General features: G+C 41.4%; 1 protein-coding gene across 7 annotated transcripts in view; it reads left to right on the top strand.

Moving 5' to 3' along the window:
- Celf2 (CUGBP Elav-like family member 2) overlaps nt 1-23747 on the top strand; it is a 511103-nt gene that overhangs the window by 419684 nt on the left and 67672 nt on the right. For all 7 annotated transcript variants that reach the window (XM_033761820.1, XM_033761818.1, XM_010621371.2 and 4 more), the window contains one exon: nt 15925-15973. In XM_033761820.1, the coding sequence (XP_033617711.1) occupies nt 15925-15973 (49 nt within the window). The remainder of the gene's footprint in view (nt 1-15924; nt 15974-23747) is intronic.

The following is a 23747-nucleotide window of genomic DNA, read 5'->3' on the forward strand; positions in this document are numbered from 1 at the left end:
AAAAAAAAAAAAAAAAAAAAAAAAAAAAAAACTGCTTCTGGGTTAGATTTTGAGCTCATTGGCACCACCCCTGCCTTATAAGAGCAAGTTCTGAGTTCAGTCCCCGCCCTTACAAAACAACAACAACAAAAAACCCTGGGTGCAAGTCTCTATATGGAATTTGTATAGAATTAATATATCCCAGACTGTTAGGGGACAAATGGAATCGATGCAGTTTTAGGCACAGTTTTTCTGGCCAGAATAAGCATGAGGAGTAATTTTCTGCCATAAAGAGTTAATCAGTAATTTCCACTTTGTAGAAACCATAGGAGTGTAGAATCCCTGCTGTTTCATCATTCATGGATTTGAAATTCCTTACCAGGAAAGCAAAGCATTTATTATCCTGTTTCTCTTGATACCCACAGCTTGAGAGACTTCTGCTGACAAAGAAAATTTAACTACGACATGAATGCTAGGATAGAATACACTATCACGTAATAAGAATACTGTCTATATGAATCTCCTTGTGAATTGAGAGGCTTACAAAGAGTGTCATCTGCCCTAAACAGTTGTGAGATTTCCCTTAAGTAAGATGTTGAATTCCTTACTACTTATGGATCTACAGTTTTTCACATTTTGGATTATTCCTACTCATTCATAGTACAGCAAACATCCTTGGTAACAATTTTTAAGCACAAAATCATGTGTTGTCACATAAAACTGAAGCTTTCTTGGCCAACATTTGCCTAAATTGACAGCTGCTTATCAGACCCACATGAAAGAGTGAGATGCAGTTAGTTGACCAAATAAGAAACAAGTTTCCTAGGGAATAGAGAGTCCACATGGAAAAGGAAATAAAGGGGGGCAGGAGAAAAAATAGCATATATCCCATGAAAAATCAAACTCAAGGCCCAACACCAGCTTGGTGGTGTACAGGACCTGAACAGAAAAGGGTCACCAGAAGGAGTGCATTGGATGAAAGATTAAAACCAGGCTTCTCGTGGAGCTGCAAGTGGTGGAATATGCCTGTAATATCAGCTACTCAAGAGGCTGAGAAAGTAGGCCTGCAGGTGTGAGAGGGCTTAGTAAGATCTTGTCCCAGTGATACCTACAGCCCACTGTGGCATGCATGCCATAGGTTTTCCACAGCAGTCCTATCCCAAAACAAAATTTAAAAGGGCCCAGGGATGTAGCTCAGTGCTTAAGCATCCTTGGGTTTGATTCCTAGTATCAGAAAATAATAATAAACTAATAATCAGCATATTTTTATTACAGCCAAATGACTAGCTCTTGAAGAAGAAATCTTGTCAGCTGAGTTGTACGTGTTTAATATCTTTCACCCTTACACTTTTCTGTCCATTTCTGCCTTTCAGTATCTCATTAGACCTGATTTAATAGATTAGAGCTAAAATAACCTTCTTTTTTATGATACATTTTCAGAGATTTATAAACCCTTCTTCTCACCAGTGCTAGTGCCTCCAGATCAAATGAACTGAATCTTCTTCACCCTTAGTCTTAGAGGAAAAAATCAGAAGTCAGTGATTCACACAGCAACAGGATCACGTGGTCACACTGAGCACATCAGCTCACTGATGGAAATAATTCTGGACTCTCAACCTACTTGACTAACTCTGAAACTAAACTGCTTGTTACTTGGAAAGGCAGGAAAGACCAAATTAAACACGTTTTACTCCTTAGGGAAATCTTTGGTAGCCACTGCGATGCATTTTGACAATGACTTAAGTGACAGTAGGCACTGTAAAGACATTCACGTTACATTTTCTTGTAACTTGTCTGTGAGGAGATACTCATCCACACTGGGAAAAGGAAATGGGAGAACACGTGACCTACGTGTCAGGGCTCCGAGGAAAGGCGGGTCTGTCAAAGTCAGTGGTGCCAAATGCTTGGATCCCCAAAATAGCACCCCGCGGCCTTGTGTAAGAATGACCTTCGGTCTTTCAGGGCAGCATTTATTGAATAGATGCTACAGTTTGGGATTTGGGGCATGTTCTCAAGCAGTGTGTCTCGACTTTATTCTGTGACCATGATATGCTTTTTAAGTTTCATTGCAATGTGGGTATTAAATGTTTCCAGTGGTAACTTCAAAAAGCTTTGTTGGAAAAGATCAAATTTAGGCATTATAATAAAACTTTAAACAGTGAAAGAAGAAATACTTCAGCTGGTCACTGATTTCTGAAAGGGAAGATTGGGTCTGACCTACAGCTCAGAACACTGAAGAGGCTGGTTTGGAGCAGAGCTGAGTATATAACAGGGAGCACTGAAAGACATCTAAGCCAAGTTCCTGCTCAGTACCTTTACCATACAGCGAAGTCATTAATACTTTCTCCAAAATTAATGGAATTCGGGATCTGCTATATACATGATGAGCATAAAATCTTGTGCCTTAAACATGTACCCTAGCTTCTGTGTTCATAGCTTTCTTTTCATACTGAATGATTTTCATCAATCCTTGATATTCATTCTCATGGCTCCTACAACCTCAGTAGGCCACTGACCACCAGCTATTTATCTTAATGTTTTCTGCTATGCTTCAAACTTAAATATCCAGTATCTGTCATTGAACATATCCATTCAGATGATCCATGGGAAATCCCAATAGTAAAGTTACTATTCTCCTACTCCAAACCAGGGCCTCCACCTATCTTACTATCTCAGTGAGTGAGTGGGCCAGCAAGACAAGAAGCTGGAGACCGTCCTCAGCTTCTCCCCTGTGCTTCCCTTACTGTCTCCCAGCCAGTGAGGAAATCTTGTATTCGACCTTAGGAGCATCTTTAGTATCCTTCTCTCTTTATCAGGAACTTCACAGTTAGCTCAACTTAAAAAAAAATGATTAAGGATTTCCAACACTGTTCCTATCATTGCTCCGTAGTCTCCTAAACAGACTCCCAAATGGGTGAAGATGGTGTGGTATTAACAGTCAGGGCCCGGAATTGTACATTACCCTCAGCACACTCGTGGTACTGTGTGAATATTGTGTCTTTTAGCGCGCGCACACACACACACAGATGTGACTGATAAATCAAACAAAGTCCATACTGTGGCCCTTTTTCTTCAGTGTCTAATGCATTCTTGCCCATACACTATATCCCATCCATATAACACCACAACCACACACATGCTGTCTCACAACTCTAGGAAGGTAAAAGTAAATATTCCTTCATCATAATCCACTGTGTCATGTGCTTAAATTTATGCTGTCATCTGCTGTACTTCATTCCTCTCCATTGTTGACATTTCAGTTTCTTCCATGCTGAGCTCCAAATTCTTTGAGGAGAGCTCAGAGCCTAGCTCCAAACCATAGATGGTGCTAAACAAATGTTAGCTGAACCACTGAACTCTCCGTGGTAGCTTTTATTCATAGACTGTCCCTCGCCCCCCAACTCCTGTTTTCTTCCTTCCCTCCTCCTATTTTTAACTCAATAATTCTTTAAAAACTGGTGATACAGCGGTGGGAGGGGGTTCTCAGTGCTTTCATTCCGCATTGCAGTTCTCTTGAGCATACATAACCCTTCTCTGCTGTAGAAGCACGAGATGAAACATGAGCATGTATAAAATCACGAAACATTTTTTTGCTGTCAGTATAACCCTGGAGTAAACAAAGCAAGAAAGTTATGATCATACTTTAGAGCTCACTGTGTACTTTATGTATGTTGTCTGATGTCGTCCTCACAGTCATGTGGTGAGTTTATTGATAGGGTCCTTGCCTCAAAGATGAGTTTGCCAAGGCTTAACGGGGTCGGGTGATTTGCTGTGTTTACAGTGGGAAAGCCAGGATTCAAACCCAGACCTTATAATTCTATGAGGTTCTTTGCACTGCCAAGTTTCCCAAGCTGCTATTAAGTGACATATGTGTAGAGTTGTAAGAGTCATGAGAGTAGCTTTGCCATTGCAAAGCAAACGCTGTCCATCAGTGACTTTGCTTCATTCTTTAATTTTAACTTGAGGTATTTAAATAAATAAATGGAAAAAGAATATTGAATGAGGCATATTTATTTGTCTCCTGTAAATGAAGTTGTCATTCCTAAAGCAATCAAATCATATATTTTTTATGAGAGGTTGCAACTGGCAGAAAGGTGGAAATGTTAGACGCTAATTAATAAATGTGGCCAGCAAATCAGCTCAACTCCAGACTGGGAAACTAAGCTATGGAAGGCTCATTAGGATATGAAATTCAGAGGTGCTTCTGTTGATTGGATAGAGCCTGTCAGAAGATTCAGAATAAAGTACAGTTAGCTTAAGATTTCCAAGTTAGCTTTGAACCAGAGGTTTTAAAGATTTTCTTGTTAGAGGAGTATTTTTGTGATAGCTTTAGGTTGCCTTAAAGTTCAGAGAAAACTAGAGATTGCTGGATAAAGCATCAATAATGTTAAGGGAGTGTTGAAGCTGCTTGAAGCAGATGCTTGTACACAAAATACTCATCAATTCCATAGTGGACTTACATTGTAGTGTTATTTTAAGTCATCAAGCCTGTGCTTAATTTTACCTTAAAAGTAGTAAATATTGGAGAGTAATTATTGGAAAGTTTTCCAAGCTGAGGAAAAAGCCTACAAAATTGAACGTTTTGGACTTTTATCAGTCATCTCAAAGGAAAATAGTACAGTTCCATTGCTAGGAAATATATGAATATAAATCACATGAAACTGTCCTATTAACCTATTTTTAATCTACAAAAGTTTAACATGATTCACACTAATCTGAAATACAAGTGTCTCTATATAATAGATGTTTTATTGCCGAAAGAAATACTGTGTTTATGTGCATGAGAAAGAGTGAATGTGCCTTTTTGTGGATGTGGAAGGGCTAGAAATAAGGAGTTGGCCAACATGATTAGAAGAGAAGAAAAATACGGCACAGTAATGAGAAATAAGCCTGGAAAAGTAACCTTGGATCAAAGCATGCTGTTCCTTTAAAGATAGTCCAAGGAGCTAGAATTTAAACTCCAAAGCAATAGAAAGTTTTGAGTAAAGAACAGAACTTTCTGGACCTTGAGTTTTAGATAAATTCAAAAGGTGGTTACCAGAAAGACAGAGGGGACAGAGGGAAGAGAGAGGAGGGAGGGGGGAGGAATAAATTTAGTAGAGACAGATTGAAACTGAGATTTCCGAGAAGAAAATTATACAAAATTAGGGCTGATCCCAGAATGTTACATGAGAGGTCTGGGAAAGCAGAGGAGATGCTCTTATTGCGGAGACAGTGCCTCATGAGCAGTAGTCTCAGTTCAGCAGCACAGGTTCCCAGTGGTTAACCAGTATTCAAGTCCATGGGCAGGTTTCACTGTCCAGAGTATTTCTTGTGGGTATGAGGCAGGTGCATGGCTTAAAGTGTCTGAGTAAAGATCACTCTCAGAAGCAATACAGGAGATCATCATTAACAAAGTAGAGTCTTGGAAAGAAAGTTGAGAAGGTACAGATGAGACTAGTCCCCAGTTAGGTGGCCAGCACTGGTCAAAGAGAAACAGACACTTGGCAGAAAGGCCCATGAGACAAAATGGATATCTTCCCACAGACTTAAGGCTGGCAGGGGTGGCTGCATTGTGGTATCTTGCCTGAATGAAGGACTGTCCGGTTCACTGGATGTGAATAATTGGATAACAGTGAACTACCTGTTCACAGCAAATGTTGGGGAGAGCGCCAAAGGCAGTCTGATGGTGAGGCCAGAGAGATCATTATGGGCAGAGACTAGTGTGAAATGAATGATCTATTTTTAAATCAGACATGTTTCTCTTACAATACAAGATTCTGCCAAGTTTGTGGCATGTAGAACTTAGTTTTCATAATGTAAATGGACCACTGCTTAATGGCCAGGTCAGGTATTACTATTTCAGTTTGTATTTGCCTGCAAATCTAATTTAGCATCTGGGTAACATCTGGGAGAATGAGTGTTAGAGCATCCATCATTGACTTTGGAAGACAAGTCCACAATCAAGAAGAAATCATGGTTAGAAAGGATGTCAGGATGTTTCCCACTTAGTGATAAGGGCAAGTTATTACCTTTCTCCTAATTTTGGCTCATTTATCAGTAGTGATTTTGATCTTCCAGCCATCATACAGAAGTCATATTGTCTTCTGCTCTATTTGTACCTGTCATAGTGTAACTTGAGCAGTGTTATAATTCTGTAATTCTTTTGTCATGTTAAGTTTTCCATTTATCTCCACTTTCAAAATTACTTTATACCCTCCAGTTTTATTTTTGCTTTTGGCTTTAAACATATAGATCTAAACAAGATATTTCTAGACAAACCTAGATACAGACTTAACTAGTATTACTTCCCTTTTATTTGGGAGCTCACATGGCTAGATCCATTTTTAATATACGATAATGATTCGGTGACAAAGGGTGGAGAGTTTAAATATTACTACAAAAGGCTTTTTGTTTACAATCACTGCTAAACCAATAATAGCAATACCTTGAATGAATTAATAGGTAATTTGGTATGAAATCTATTTAAAGGGTTAAAAAGTGGCACAGATTTCCCTTTTTAACTAATATACTAAACACTACCAAGAAAAATTAAACTAAGAGAGGATTACCATTCTTCTTAAATAGCACTGCTTCTGAATGCTTTATATTCATACTTTGCTCATCATGGTATTTTTCATTCATGGCCCATGCCTCCTGTATTAAGTCTATTCATTTTTCTTCTAATTTTAAGAATAAATAAAGCAAAAATGGAAGCTTGTGTTATTATTTAGTATGAAAACACAGAATCTAATCATAGCTAATGAGTATAATAAATGCTAGTCTGTACCTGCTCTTGTTTGGTATGTGTTTTATACACAGAAGGTAACATAGGCTGAATAACTAGGATGCCAAGTTACAGATGGGGTTGCGGAATGTTATTTGACAGCCGATTAGAGTAATCTGTCAGAAATGATGACTTAATCACCATAACAGACTCCAAATTCCCTCATAGAATTCTACCCAGAGTAATCTAATTTTCCTGCAATATTTTGTTTTATTTTTTGCCAAGACTGAACAGTTAGATTGCTTAATTTTTCCCCTATAGTATGCTGCATTATTTTTAACAGAAATGTAAATAGATTGTGTCATTATAGGTGAAGAGGCTGACTTGGAGCCCAGGAAAGCAAAGCAGATATAGAATTCTGTGTTCTTTGAGTCTTTCTCCATCCCTGGGTTTTAAGCATGTATGGAAGAAGCTAGAGTTGAGCAGTAGTGGCTTAGTCTTCCCCAGGGACCAAAAAGGCCATTGTTTCCAACATTACTTTTGCTTCCCATTAGGACCTTTTCTTTTTTTCCCTTCTGGGAAACTCCTATAGTACATAAAGTAATAATCATAATGACAGTAACCTTACTGAGCACTCACTGTACAGCCAGTGTTTAAAGCACTTCACAGAGATTCGTGACTTCACAGACATTAGGAAGAAATTGTAATTTGTTTTCCCTGAGATTTTTCACTCATTGGGATTTGCTACAGTAAGAAAAAGATAACATCTTTGTGTTGTTGTCCCACTCAAATCTCATTTTTTTCATGATTTAAATCACTTTTATAAAAATATGTGTCAGCAAATACTGACTTCAAAATTTTTTCTGTTTTTTTCATAAAGAGGCTAATTTGAAAATTTGTATATATGCATGAATGAAATGCATATATACACCTATACACACACACACACACACACACAGATACACTACACACACATAGAGAGAGGAATTTTTAATTGGGAAGAAATCTGTAGTGTGAGGCAGCTTCATGCCTGATGTGAAAGGGGAAGACTAGTTGCGTAGGTTCTTAGAAACCCGCACCCACTTGCAGCTCAGTGTGTGGGTGTATGCCACAGGTGGTGTGGAGCAGAGGCTCGGGGCTTATGCTCCAGCCCCAGCCGACCTAGGCTGGAATCCTTGATCCAAGTTACTATTTCATCTCTTTCTCCTTTTGTTCCTTCTAAGTGTCAATCTCACAGAGCCATTGTGAGAATTAAATTAGTTAATATGTTCAAAAAGCCTATATCACATGCTTTGAAAATTGAGAGTGAAGGCATGATTTCCTCAATTGTAAAAATTTGTTAAATTTTCCATTTCATTTACCAAGAGTAGCCATAAATTACAAAGCTAGCTTTGTGCCAGTGATAAAAGCTGATTTTGACCAATCTGAGAGGTATCATTCTATTAAAAATATCTTAGCAGGTTTACCAAACTGTTAACCATTTGAGAAAAAAACAAAGAAACTCAAAGGTTGTAAAGCTCCCTTTATTTCTTCTCAACCCCAGTGAATGGGAAAAAGATAACAGTGATTGAAATAACAAAATTAGTCACTTAAGACAAACCAACATATTTCTGGGGGTACCCTGCTGTACTATAAGAACCTTTGTTATACATAGACTTTCAGTTTGCAGGGTGACTTGCCTCCAGTTGGTGACAACTCTTTGAAACTTATTTTTACCATTCATAAACTTATTTTAGATAAGTTCAGAAAGTATAAGTTCTTTTAGTATTTTAGTTACTAAACAATCAAGATACTATATATCCTTTATTAATTTTTTTATGCTGTCATAGAATGAAATAAAAACGCCAGTGTGTCTTTACTGCTGCAGTCCTTCCATTTCCTCATTTGGCACATTGCTCTTTGGAGATTTTGCTTCTCTTTCCTGTCTCTATCTACTTTTAAATATTTTATGGGTAGTAAGCTTATTATATGTGCCAGCACGGCTGTTCTCTCGAGGGGTCCAGATAGGTTTAATAATGGATGCATAACAGTGACTCTGTAAAACCCATCTCAGGTTAAAAATGGTATGTTTTATTGAATCTCCTGTGAAAGGTGAGTAACTCACCAATTGGTGGTAGCTGAGGTTAAACGAGTTTCAACATGAGCTCTCCTGTGTGTGACAACCCAGCTGTCCACCCTGCCCTCAGCTACCACCTTCCCCTCGGACTCTGTCTTCCAGAGGAGGCCTGTGTCCACTCAGAAGACCCCTGTAGGCATCACAGGACTGGAGAGGAGTGGTCCAGGAGAAATCACACTAACGCATCCGTTAGGGAGACTCTGAAGAAGGGCAGTCCGCGAGCACTAGTGCTCTAGGGCTCAGCCTCTTCCCTGTCGTTATGGCACAGCGCTGGGCAGTGACAGCTGCTTCCAGAGACGGGTGCAGCTCTCTGGGCATACAGTTACCCCCCGAGACCGTGAGTGATGGCCTTGCTCTGAAGTTGCATCCTCATGCTCGTTTTCAGGAGCCACCGCTGGGCTCTTCCGGGATGAACCTAAGGTCACCACACTGAGGAGTCAGGAGTGCCAGGCCCAACCAGCAGTCAGCCATTCCAAAGTCTAGCAGTGGATAGCCCAGTGCTGGGGCTCTACCTGTGTATGCCTGGCGGGAAAACTACATGGCATTCCCGCTAGTCAGGCGCTTTGCAGGAAGGCTGCTGTTGAAGTATAGCAGTTTCCTGGCAGGGCAGCCGTGCCATGTACACCTGCGTCAGAGAAGCCACTGCCTTTTGTCTCTGGTGTACGGTATTCACTTTGGGACGGAAAGGAGGGTGAGATGCAGGCCTGCTCTCAAGAAGCTCATGTCGCTGAAAGCCTGAGCGACCCGAGAAGCTCCTCCTGAGGGGGCCAGGGCTTGGCTCTGAGCCGTCCTGCCATGGTCATGCCAGTAGTTAATGCACAGACAAAGCAGAAATTCAGTAGCGGATCTCTAAGGAACATGCTGATCCAACCGCCTAGCCCCACCAGGAGAGGAACTGGGGAGGGAAGTTCCCCTTTCATGATGTTTCATTCGTTTTTAAACAAATAGGGCTAATCGGAAGACCAAGACTTTAACCAGTACTTTACTGTGTAACTTTCGCAAATGATGTTCTGTAATAAAATGAAAAAGAGATTCATTTGTAGTCAGAAATCTTCAAAGAAATAGATTTAGAACTTGAAATATGTTAGGTCAACTCTACTGCCACAAACATGATCTCTCTCTCTCTAAAATCTTGACTATTGCCATTTCCCTGATACAAGTACACTGCAGCGAGCTTGGAATGAGCAAACCATAGTTCTCCTGTTGTCTTTTAAGGTTGCTGCAAGTACAACTGAGTTAAACCCTAGTAATGAACGCATCATTATGACTCAGGAACACTACCCTGTGAATGTTAGAGGCAAGTGTTTATAAAATTCCTAGACTCATCAGGCGTTATAGACAGATCATGACCGTACAGACCACTGAATATTTTTTCAGACACGGACAATTTTGTGTGATTATGGAGATGCAGCCTCAATTTAATTAACACACATGTCTCAGGAGACTCCTTGCAAAAAATTGTACAGATCAGGCACGCACTTGCCACACACCAAAGAAGGAAGTAGCCTCTGGGGAAGTAACGTCAACCTGTTCTCTGGGATTCCTTCACGACTGCTGAGACATGAGATGTGGGATAGAAACTGCTGGTCCTCTGGGCCAAGCCTGATCTGCTGCTATCAGCTGGGACCTCCAAGTGAGGAGCACGGCGTAAAGAGCCAGCTCCAGCCACATGCACCTCTCACCTCAGAAGGGTCCGATTCCCTGCTTACATGAGATGTCATGTTGAGAAGCCACAGTGCTCACCCCACTGATTTCATATTTAGCTCTTCAAAGGGCTGGGCAGGTGACCTTTGAATGGCAATTCTGGTATCTGGAGCAGTTTTAATTCAGAGTTGAGTAGACTCGGGTTATTTCTTTAAATTCTCTAATCGTGAATATATAATGAGTAATAGAAATATATGGTGCATTTTACATTTTTAAAATGTATCACAGTAGAAGACACATTTCCGTGAATCCCATGAATAAACTTCCCTCACACCAAACACACTTATCCCATTGCTCTTGCCCCTTTTTGAAGCAGTTCTAGAAATTTCAATGAGCAACTTTATGAAGTGCGATCAAAATATGATGGATCGTACTGCCAAGCCCCACCCAGCAGAAAAGCAAGCTTATAAGAACGCTGTGGCCTCAGACACCTCACTCACTGATCTGGCACCTTGTGACTTTAGGCTCTTCTCCAAATTCAAAATGACCATGAAAGGCAAATGTCTGGAATCCATTCAGGACATTGAGGCAGTCACAATAGCTCAATTAAAGACACTCAAAAAAGGGGACTTCCAGAGCTGCTTCCAAAAGTGGCAGGAATGGTAGGTAACTGTGTCTGAAGTGAGGAAGAATATTTTGAGGGTGATTAGTGGCAGTGTGTCTATTACTGTAATTTGAGGGGGCTACCGGGGATTGAACTCAAGACCTTGGCTTGAAAGGCTGGCATTGGTACCACTAAGCTAAATCCTCAGCCTTATAGTAATTTTTTGCAACTTAGACATTTACCATTTTTTATTACACTTTGTAATCCTCACTTATTAGTCTTACTGTTTTAGGCTTTGGGTATTTGTTTTATACTTTCTGTTTTGATGAATGATGTTTAAAAACTAGTATTGTTTCCTAGAATGTTGTTGTCTTTTTTTTGGGGGGGTGGGGGTTGAGACAGGGTCTCACTATGTAGTTGAGACTGACCTGGAGCTCACTATGTAGCCCTGGCTGGTCTCGAACTCACAGCGATCCTCCTGCCTCAGCCTCCCAAGTGCTAGGATTACAGGTGTGCGCCACCATGCCCGGCCATGTTGTCATTCTTTAGTAACAATATAACCTATTTTCTCATACTCCGCCTATGAGTAAGTGCTCTGTTCCCCAAAATATCATTCGCACATGTCCTGGCTAATACAAGAAAGAACTTAAATACCGATCTGAGACACCCTCTCTAGTTTGTCTTCTCTTAGTCTGTTTGGCATTCTCCTCCAAGTTCCACAGTGTGAGTCTTAGTGCAGCACATACCGTACTGTGGGAAATGGTTGCTGTATCTGTCTATACTGTACACTACAAGCTCCATCGTGACAAGACTCTGCATTCCCAGCGTCTAATGTTGGGTCTGGTAAAAGCGTAAACAATTTAATAGATGAGTAGTGCTAGAGTCATACTCGGTCAAAACTTTGAAACCACTTTGCTACGGGAAAAGTACCTTTGTTACAGGCTGAAACTTTATAAACTAGAATGACCTCTCTTTTGTAGTGACTTGCCTGCTCCTCTCAAGAAATCTCCCAAAGTTCCTGGGATCATAAGATTTTGAGGAAGTGAAGCATTATAAGAATGACTCCCCTGTACTGTTTTTTGTCTTCCTTGACATTTACATCCTGTATGTGATCAGAAATCTGTAAATGAACTGTTCATGATAATGAGTACAGTACTGATTGAACACCTTTCTCAAAGAAGGTCGCCGTGCTTTACATACATTATCTAAGTTGTCTTTAGAGCACATTTGTATCACAGTGACCACCCATTCAGAATTCATCAGTGTGTGATAACACAGGTCTCTGAAGTAGATCTGCACCCCAGCTCAGGCCTGATGAAGACCAAAAGAGAGTTTGAGCGTATAGTCACAGCAGGTACTTTACCGCTACTATTACTGCCCTGAGCCTTCTAGATAGTCTTAGGTCAGAAACTGAGCAGCTGTAAGAAAAAAAAGAGTGAAGTCTTGTTATAGTCATAAAGTTATAGAGGTAAAGTATTACAGGACATTAGAAAAAGGAAAGGTTACTTTCAGCTAACAAGATATTGCCTACCTCTTCAAACAAGTGTTTGTGTCAACCCTTCAGTGAGTGAAACTGCAGTTCTTAATTGAAGACCCACATGACCCAGTCCCATGTTGGACATTTTGTGGAGAAGCAGTGTGATATAAGGGAGTCATCACTGGATTAAGAAAAGGGAGATTAGCTTTCTGATCCCAACTCTGTCGTTAGCCAGCTGTGTGTCCTTAGTCGAGCCATGTATTCCCTCCAGACCTATAAACTGAGAGCACTGGAGTATGATTTCTAGAGCCCTTTTTCATATTTAGTGTAGAATGATGCGTCCTTTGTTGCTCCTGGATTTACTCTTCCAGTCAGCTGTGTACTTCACAGAGAAACTCATATGCTCATATCTTCTGCCTGTGCTCTTTTTCTGATGTTTGTCAGCAGCTTTTTTTTTAGTGTTTGCATAACCACCAAAATGGACTGTTACCTCTGGAGCTAAGGGCAACAGCCATACTCATTTCATTTTTGTGTCCCGTAGGTAACATGGATGCACTTGCCTCCTCTTTCCTATATATTTAATCTGTGAATTTCATCTGCCTCTTTAGTCACATAACTCTAACAGAGAGACGCCGCCTACCACGCTGTGTTTCCACCTTCCGGTGATCTTAGAGTATCCCCCTGCGTGGTTCCCTCACTCCCTTGCAATCTGGAGTTCTGGCCCCAATACCCCACAGGAACTGCTCTGATAAACCCCCTAGAGAATGTTCTTGCTTGCCAGATTCAAAAAGACACTTTGGCATTTTCATCACAGCTTCTAGCAGCACCTGCTCTGACCATCCTGTAGTTCTGGAAATTCCCAGCCTCTTGCTTCTGTGGAACTATTCGCTCCTGATTCTGCCCCTTTGCACGGTCCTCTGTGGACACGCTTTTCTTCATCTTCTCCGTGGTTCTGTCATCAGCTCTAGTTTCCTTTCACTCTCACCTGTCTCTCATGGCTTCACTGATGCCCGAGGCTTCCTCTGTCGCCTCCCACAGTAGGCTCCAGAGCCTGGCTCCTGTCTCAAGCTTCAGCCCCGCATTTCCGGCTATTCTCCACATCACACTCACTTCGAATTCGGCACGTCCGGACCTGCGCAGTCAGCCCCCTCCAGTATCACTTGTTCTATTTCCTGTTTGGGCGGTGCTTCCCACCATTCATCGGGTCCAGTCCTGGAGTTCTCCTCCCTCATCCCACATCACCAGGAGCCACCGAAGTTTGCGCCTTTACCAGTACACCTGCACTGTTTCCGGTAGCCTCCTAGTTATTCTTCCCGCCTCCTGTGTGTCTTCTGTAATCCATCCTCCATGTTTAGCCAAGGAGGCCTTCCTAGACTAAAAGTGTGGTGTTTTTGCCTTTGCTTCCTAAGTATTTATACCATGAACTTCTGACGGAGTTGCAATTGCTTGGCTCTCAGACCCTCTGATACTTGCACGGTGACCACCTCCGCTTCCCTTTCGCGTTGTTTTTCTCACATCCACGATGCGCTCCCGAGGGGAAGAACTGTAGTCTCCCTCGTGGTATCCTGTGAGTCTCATGTGTCCTTCCTTTTCCGGTGCCATGTCCAAGAACTGAAGCTGTAGCGCTCTTGCTAGGAAACCTTGCCTTCCTCACCAGGCAGAGCAGAAGGCCTGCGCCCCGGCTCCCACAGGCTTTGTCTTGCCCCTCCCTGCCGCTCGCCATGTTGCTCGGCTGCCTGTTGGCAGCAGCGTCTCCCCACACACAGTGAGCACCGGAAAGGGAGGCCCTTCCTCAGCTGGCCGCAGTTCCCAGGCCTCAGCCTAGAAGACACGTGATAGCTGCTGATTTCCCGTGTTTGCTGAATGGACAGACAGATGCGTGCTGACGTCTAGAAGGGTACCTTACTCAAAGGCTCTGTCGTTCTTCTCCAGACAATACTGTAGAGTCTCATTCCACATTCCTCAACCCAGTCAAGGGTTCCCACGGTTTATTTCTGCCAGCTTCTCAAGGTACACTTTCCACCTTTCTCTGAAAAGAATGTGCAGTTAGGACCCCACACGTTCCATTCCTATTGGAGTCTGTCCCACAAACCAAATGTGTGAAGGAATGAAGTGGGGAGCTGCAGACTTGCTATCTCAAGGCCTGTGTTCCGTGCCTGAGAGCATCACGCTTGCCCTGAATTATTGAGAGTCCTCCCGGTCTCTTCCTCCTCTTGTGTTCTGAAGACCCTGGCAGGCATTAGGTACACATGGTCTTCCTGATAGTAATTTTCTATCCTGTAAGTGCCGGAGCCACGTGCCAGGCCCCTTTCGTTTAAATTAGATAAAATTCTGAGCTGTGCCTTGCAAGTAGTGGAAGTCCGCCGGGGAAATTAAAGGTTCAGGGAGAGTGGGACCCATCATAACAAAGGCATTTGCACGGCCAGTGATTCCATCCAGCCTGTAGCCTCTGTGTTCCTTAGGGCAGGATGAAATAGGAAGCCAGAGAACCTTTGAAAGTAGTGTCAGGAATTTGTTTTAATTGGAAATGGTGATAGCATTATGTGCTAGGAGTGAACTCTGGATGTGCACAGTGGTGCATTTGGCATTACCTACAGAGCCATGGTCCGGGTCTGCCATGACTCAGGATCTCTGCCCCGTTTGTTTCAAGTTCTTTCTGCTCCTGCGTATGTGCTGCTCATGACCCTAAGGCCCGTGTCTCCCTTCCACCACCCCTCCCTCTTTCTTTTCTCCTCTCCTCCATACTATCAGTGGCTCTCTATTCATTCCTACTCTGTATTTAGCATTTAGTATAAATGACGTATTGAAACCTGAGTCAGTCAACTGCTGGTCCTTCAAATCACTCATAATTATGAGACCTAAGAAAATTTACAAAACAGACATCTAGAATGGCCAGAAAAGAAACAAAAATCCACATTTAAATGTCAGTAATACAATCAGTTTTGTTCAGCATCCTTAGGCTCTGCTTATGTTTGAAGCATGTTCTCACTTAACTCTTCCATGCAGGTGTTATCTCCTTCTCACCGATGAGGAGACTGGCGCTCAGAGAAGTTAAGACCCTTGCCCAAGATCACAAAGCTCTAATGAATGGCAAAATCAGAAATATCTCCAATATAAAGGCAGAAATCATGTTGAGTGGCAGAGCCAGGTTTTTAACCCAAGCTTGACTCCAAAGCCCAAGTTATAAGGTGCTGTGTTCCAGTGCCTCTGCCTTAAAAGGGTTATATTGCTGAATATAAAACGCAAGCTTGGTCTTCAACATAGACAGTTTTACCTGAGAGAAGTCCTGTTATTTGTGTGCCCTTATAATAACAGCCATACTGAAATAGCGTCACATTTCTGAAACTGGTTTTACAGTTGTTCAATCTGCCTTTACTTTCTCACTTTTGTGTTTTTAGATGCATCATCCCATTCAGATGAAACCTGCAGATAGTGAAAAGTCAAACGGTAGGTGCTAACCAACTGTCTCATGTAATAGTACCTGCTGCTTTACATTAAAAAGTCAGATGGGGGAGGGATGGAACTCAGTGGTAGAGTACCTGCCTAGAATGAAAAGAATCTGGATTACATCGCCAGGACTTTAAAAAGCAAAAGTCAGATGGCGAAGGGAAGATCCAGCCCCAGCTGCTTTACCTTTGTGGAAGGTGGAGACTACGGTCCCAGTAACCTCCGACCGTGGTCAGCACCCTCTGTCGTCCTATCTCGCTTATCTCTGCTGAGAGACTCTTCCAAGGAATGGTTTCCACGTCTCACTGCTTGGCACTTGCCTGGTGCAAGGTCCTATAGTATCTGGCTCTTGTTTATCTCCCCCAACATAATATATGACTACTTGATGGGTGGGAAGAAAACATAAGCATGGAAGGAATTGTGCATTAAGAATGAGGCTACCTTTTTTTTTTCCTTTCCCATTTGCTCTGTTTTATTGCACTCTTCTTTAAATTGTACCAACACATTTGCATCAGAACTCAGCCTGCTGATTAAGTAACTGTACACTTGCTCCAAAAATATGCATTTGATATGATCCATGATACAACTAGGACTTGCCTTTCCAAGGCATTAGAGGATTGTGAGCCCACATTTGTCTCTTAAGTTTTCACTTCCATTTCTTTAAGCCTTCTTTCCCCGTTTTGTTCTTTTAATTTACTGAAATGTATGTTAAAAAGAACTGCCTGCCACCTTAGACCACAGAGCTCTTCTGTCCCACAAGACTGACATAATCAGCACTGTTTCCTTCCAGCCGGCAGTTTTGCACCTCATTAATTAGTAATCAGGGCAGAAGCCATGCACTTAGAGATCTGCATATCTGCAAATGTAAATTATGATTGGGCTCTAAATCTCACCACAAGGTATTTCTGTGCTAACTGCAGTGCATCCCATTTTCTAGCTTCTTCACAGACTAGAAACTTTTAAAGAAAACTCAGTTGTCGCCTGGTACTCGAGCATTTGGTTTGTCAGGGTTTCCTCTCAGGGAGCAGACTCAGGTGCTTTCCCCACTGCATTCTCAGGCTTGTACTTTCCACAGTGTGATTTCCCTTTTTCCTATATTGCTTTATCACACATGTGCCAGTTAGTGTCACAAGTTCTACTAAGATCTGCCACTTCTTTGTTATAAAGTCAGACCAAGTTGCTTCATTTCAGCAGTTACTCACTGATAACTTATTGTATACCAGCCACATTCGAGGGTCTGAGGTACAGCAGTAAAGTTAAATAAAGGAGAATAAAAGACTGCCAGGGACTATGTCCCTGACCTCATGGAAATTATATTCAGTGTATTGATTTAAACACCTAATCACTTAAACATGGAACTCATTCATAAAATGAACTAGTGTTAATGCCTCACATGGATTGGCTGTTTTGTTTTTTCCCCTTCCTGAGACTCAAGTAAAATGTTTGTAACAGTCTTTAAATGATAGAGCACTTCTGTAAAATGTTACTTATATTATTACTGTGCAGAGCTCTTCCCCTGGTTTTATAGGTTCCTTGTTCATGGCAACCTAAGTGAAAGACCATCTCCTGTGCTCCTTACTTGAGCATTTTTCCCCACAGAGCTGCCTACAGTCTGTGTTACTCCTTAACAGGAGAGAGGAGAGACAAGTCTTGCGTTTGTAGGGTGAATTGTATCAGTGAAGGTCTATTCAGAGATTCTGGCCACGAAGAGATGCTCCCTGTCCTTGGCCTCATAATTCTTTCAACTGAGTCCAGAGAAGAACAGAGGAAGGAAAGTCAGTGGGAAAACATTTGTCTTCAGAGCATTAGGCTGTGTTTATAAAAACGTGATGCATTAGAGAACCGAGTTGGAAATATATCGCTTAAAACATCCAACTAGTTGAAACATAAAGCACTTCCTTCTTCTGCGCTTTCTGCTGCAGGTGTGCACACCCTGGCTTCGGAACCCTTTCCGTAGGTGCCAAGGCATCTTACTCTGCTTTGTCCTCTCACTGTCCAGTGTCTACACTGAGATAATGTTTGCTTTAGTCTAGAACCAAGCACAGCAACAGAATAAAACTACCACATTGTACCTCCAATTTTACATAATCTCAAAGGCCAAGAAGGATTGGGTACTGTTATTACTAGAATAAGAAAGGGCCTGAAAATGCCCCTTTTTAGGAAGCAGAGGGGATAACAGTAACTATTTTGAGAAGTCTAGGTTGACACCTGACTCTGCACTTACTGGCTGTGCCCTTCAGCAAGTTACTTTACGCAGCCTCAACATCGTCAGCTGGAAGAGGGGACTGCAATAAAGTGGCACAGACTCCTTTTGTAGTACCTGCCTTACGTGGTTGGTTCAAGATTACATAAGTTAACATCTGTAAAGAGCTGAACATAGTACCTGGCATGTAGTAAATATTCAGTAGGCTAAGATGTGCTAAATTAACAGCATAACTCACCAATCGAGAGAGATGTTTTGGTACCTTCTAAGTGACAGAGGCCTTCTAATAGGGCTAGTTCTTCCTTTGCTTTGTAGTTAACCTTCATTTTCTGAATTTCTAGCAAAAAGTACAAATGGAAAGCTATCTTTCAAGGGTCTTCTTTGCAGAGGCTCAAATGGAACTTCACCTTGCATAGATAGGAACAGGTTTCATAGTTCTCTTTGGATCTGATTTAAGAATGAGAAGAAATGTATAATTTTCTAAAGCAAGTGGTAAAACCTGCAGCTCTTTCTGATTCCACAGGCATTTTTGACAGGTAAGCACAGTTTCAAAAGCTCAAAGAGCACAGAAATTTCTTTGGCTCAGATGCTCTAAATAGCTCCTATAGCTGTGAAAGAAATATAACGAGCTCTAATTGCACTTTTATTGAGTTTGCTGACATTTATGCATAGCATAAAGGCCTCATCACAGTTAGACAGTTACTATCTTCATTATCTGTGTGTTCAGATTTCTGAAACTTTATATTTGCTGAGCAAGAAAGGACTGCTAATCACAGATCAATTAGCAATGGACAAATGAAGTCCCGAAATGCAAGTACCCTCTGAAGCCCTAACCAATCTAGAGATTCTAAAAAAGAGAACCTCTGTGGTGAGACCAGAATTGTTAGACTGCACATAGGCCAACCCTGCACTTCCAGATTTTATTAAATGGCTCCCTTAACTCTCCGTGCCTTCCTGTCGCCCTTTCAGTTGGCTCTGACTTAAGCTGCATCCTCTGTCACATCTGTGCAAACTCACAGCATTTTATTTCTCTCCCATGTGCTTCTACTGTGCCAGATTCTAAAAGAAAAAACAAAATCCCATTCTAGATAAGCAGTAAAATATCAGGGCTCTTAAGAGCACATTGAAATACCCCACTGTTAACAAAATCCAACCTTTCTGCTATTATTCCACTGCAGAAAATTAACTAGCACAAACATAGTTATGCTTTCCTTCTGGGTACCATCTATATACCATTCTGTATACCATCCAGCTTTTAATCCTCTCTAGAAAGTGCCAGCTGTGCAAGATTTAAAAGCAATTGCTGAAGGTAGTCTAGCAGTGAGTGATCAGAAAAGCACTGAGATTTCCTCTGCTTGTATGCTTGGGTCTTAGTGGAGGGAGCCGGTATTGACTGTTATGTCATGTTTCTTGTTACAAGAAGGGTTGTTTTTGTCAACAGACAGGACATAAAAATTCTTCCTGCTTTAACCTTCCAACCTCACAACTCGCCAAGTGTCCTGAAAGCCTACAATGCAGAAATGCTATGTAAGGCCACTGTCTCTTTTTTCTCAAGACCTCCAAGATCTCCAGTATTCATGCATCAAATTCAAAGCTAACAGAGGCAAGATACCAAAATATTGTTCATGGTAGGTGGAGACCTGCAAAGTCTTCATTAAAAATAGGAATCATGGAGTGTTTCCAAATCCAGTCACTTTCTGATTTACTGGAAGATGAAGAAATAATTTTGAAATTCAAAGTGGAGCGACTCACAGATATGGAGGCAGTAATTAAATGCCATATGTTAGCACTAACACATTGAAAAGTTGTTAATTAATTCAGGCAGTCCCGAATCCAGGTGTGACTTTGACAGATTGTACACCAGGGTGTTAGCACAGACTTACAATTAAGGATATTTTAAAAATGAAGTTTCTATTCCTCTAAGTTAAAAAGTCACCCTTATACTTAAAAGATTAACCCTTTCTTGTGCCATAAAAGAACTTTAAGTGTCCACTAGTGTGGAACTGCTTGGTTCTGTTGAAACTGTTGATGGAGGAGACTGGGTATGCATCTTTTCCCCTAGAGGATGGGAACCTTAACTTTTAATTCCTTTTTTTTTTTAATTCCCCTAAAGAACCTAGCAGACTCCTACCAGTACAGCAGGTTCATTTAAGCAATCTACATTTTCATAGATTAAAAAAAAAAATGAGATACTGCCCATGAATACTCAAGAAAAACTAACCCACAAAGTCATCAAAAAGTGATGAAAAATAGTTAAGTGAATTCAAGATATTTATATTTATTTAGAATGTTTACAAAACTGTTAAGAATTCTTAGAACAAGAATCCTGGGAATGAACTTTATGAATACATTTTCCCCGGACAGTGGGGAACACTCAAAGGAGAAGAAAGCAGGATCTGTGTAGTGACCCTCAGTGTTGCCATTAAAGCAGTCATGATCCAAGTTGAAGGCCATAGAGCGACTCTGGCTTGTTAAAGATTGAGAACGTCCAGCTTCCTTTATGCCTGCACATGTACACAAGCCCACACAGGCACAGGGAGAAATTAGCATTTCAAATAACATGAGGGATATGTTTCCTTTTGTTTCTTTCTTTAGCTAATACTTCTTGTTATTTTTTAAAATGTGAATTATCTTTCTTCTCTCTGCCAGGCTGTTTATCCTTATTGATGGCTGGGAAGTCAGGATTTCCTCCTAAGTGGTATAAATTTTCTTAATAGCCATCTTAGGAAAAAAAAATCTTTTTTTTTAACTTAAGAGCTGTATATTTAATTTACTGTAGCATTACCGTGGAGCTCAAAACCTATGAATTCTTTTAGCTAAACACTATAATTATAGGTTCACCAGTGAAATCAGGGATCAAGTGGGAATTTTTCACTTGCTTTTATTTAAAAGAACTAAAAAAAAACCTCTAAAATCAGGTTTGGTTTGGTTTTGTTTGAGGTAAAATAAATACAACAGGAATTTTATTTTATTCCCATTACGACCCCAGCCACAGTTTCCAGAGATAGGAGTCTTGGAGACGGGAAGGAAGGAGGAGCGATGTCGGCCAGCTAGAAGTCTTTCCCGCCCTCTTCTGCCTCATTTCAGTCAGTTGCATTCATTTCCTGCTCCCTGTCCTTTCAGGCAAAGGCCACCTCCTCACGGGGCCTGCCTGACCCGAAGCTGTGGTCATCCTAATGTTGGAGACCACGGTAAAGAAAGCCCCTGGCCAGGGATTCTGAAACTTAGCTGTGCCATGCCGCCTTTTGACTGCTAGGTTCTTGCCAGTTCAGAGTAGATCCTTGGTACTTCATTATCGAAGGTAGTTTCATTGATCCAGTGCAGAGAACTTTGACTGAAACTCTTTCATCGAAATGCAGGAAGTCAGGTATATATAATCTCCCTCCAAAGATTTAGACCCCATCACAGTGTTGTCTGGTTTACTTCGAGTCTCAGCATAAGCAATGACCATTGACAGCCTGTTGTTTCCCCTGCTTAATGATCCCCTCCTCTACAGATGAAGCAGCCAACAGTGCATGCCAGATTCAGTTCGGGTTGTTTTCCTCTGTGGACCCTGAATACAATCTCTTATTTCTCAATATTATCTACCTGGCCTAGTTAGTACCTTCTTCCCTCCTACCAGTCTACTGGATCCTGATCAGGCTTCTTATCATCCAGCTTCAGCACCTCAAAAGAGCTCTAGAGTTTCTCTGCATTATCTCAGGAGCCTCACTGAGTGTGGAGAGAGAGAATGAGTGGAAAGGATTCTGCACAGCACTCCAGCAGTCCCCACCCCCCAGTGCTTCAGCGGACAGAAGCAGGAGGCTGGGCTGCCTTCTCTGTGGTGTTTGGAAGAGAAAGAAAAAAGAAGAGTGTAGACACTCATCATATCAAAGAAGCCCTAAGTGTCAGACAGTTCTCCAAAGTCACACATCAAGTTAATAGCAGCACTAAATGTAGAACCCAAATCTTACCACCAATGTTACTCTCCCCTTTAAGCCTCCTGTTTCCTCTAAACTGTCATGAAACACAATGGATAGAAAAGAACACTGAGTGAGGAAGTAGGAGTAGCTATGGGCCAGGTTAGACCACATATTTGCCGTATGATCTAGCCAACAAGGCGTGAGGGATCTGCTTCACAGATAGACAAAATGGCTTTCGAGTGTCTTTTTTCCAGTCTAGAATTCTGGGACAGAACATTTAGTTGACTCAGTTCTCCAAAGTTGGACTGTCCCATCTAGTTACCTGGGACTTTTAAAACTTAAATTAATTAAAGTGAAATTACATTCAAAAACCAATTCCTCCATCACATTAGCTCCTTTAAAGCAATCAGCAACCACACATGGCTTTAGCTGTATATTGACGGTATAGACATAGGATTCTTCCAACTCTGGGAAGAGATGCTTGTGGATTAAATGAAAATGAGACATTATCCAAAGAAGGACTAAAAGAAACAGAAATAAAAGCAAAATAGCAACGATAAGATTACAATACAGATTCAGAAAAAAAGTGTATACACAGTGACTTGTGGCAGTCTTTCCCCTAAGCTAAAACTTGTAGTCTCTCGGTCACTTGGCTGTCCTTTTTTTTTAATTCTAAGAAATGGATTAAAATGAAGCAATAGAGAAAAGAAAAAAAGGACTCCTCCCCTTGGGTCTCTATGACATCCTAAAAGAGGCCTCTGTCCTACAAGAAGTATATATTGAAGTACTGTCCTGAAATCAGTCATAACCTTGCCTTGTTCGGCCTAAATGTAGGCCATGTATTCTAAGCATGGAGGTTTTGAGGAAAATCTCCCAGATCATCAGAAGTAAAACTTGCCTAATCTTTCCCCTTGTCAGATCCAAAGTGCAGGTCTTATTATAATGCTCATAATGTATCTCTGTCTCTCAAAGATCCTTCAAGTTGTTGGAATAGTATCACTCCCTCCTGCTCTTATTTTCTCAAGAAAAGCCTGCAGCCATTGGAGGTGATTCTCGAGTAGCACCAGCCAGCTTCTCTGATTAACACTGGCTTCTCCTTCAGTTGTAACCAGCCTGGCTGGTTAAAACCAGGTGCAGAACCTATTAAGGTCCTACTTAGGGACCTAGTTAGCACCTAACAGCCACTGCCTCTGGAGGGAGGACTATACCAGCTCTCCAGAGATGGGACTCTTATCTCCTGTCCTTATCTAGATCAGTGGCGACTAAGCAACTCAAATCCGGGAGAAATGTTTTCTTCCCTTGGATCCTTTGTTTAAAGTTGCATTTACTGTTTTACTACATCTGCTCCTATGGCTTTTTCTCTCCTGATCTTCCTCTTTCCTTGTCACTAAAGTTAAAAGAATATCTACAAAAAGCCCAAATTAAAATGTCTTCAAAAATGTCTTTTGAAATGTTTAGTGATTACATAAGTATTTAGTAATCGTAATAAACACCTGCTGTTAATTTCTGGATGGGAAAAAGCATTTCACAATGTTCTGTGCCCTATGAATTCATCGTATTAGTAAGAAGTGGCTTGAAGAGAGATGAAGTGTCCAGGAAGGGAAGAGGGAGCTACAGGACGGAGCAGGTGGGAGGAAGGCGGCAGACTGGAAATCATTCACACTCACAT

The sequence above is a fragment of the Fukomys damarensis genome, unplaced genomic scaffold (genome assembly GCF_012274545.1).
Source record: "Fukomys damarensis isolate Sample0158 unplaced genomic scaffold, DMR_v1.0_HiC HiC_scaffold_10, whole genome shotgun sequence".
In the NCBI taxonomy this organism is placed as follows: Eukaryota; Metazoa; Chordata; class Mammalia; order Rodentia; family Bathyergidae; genus Fukomys; species Fukomys damarensis.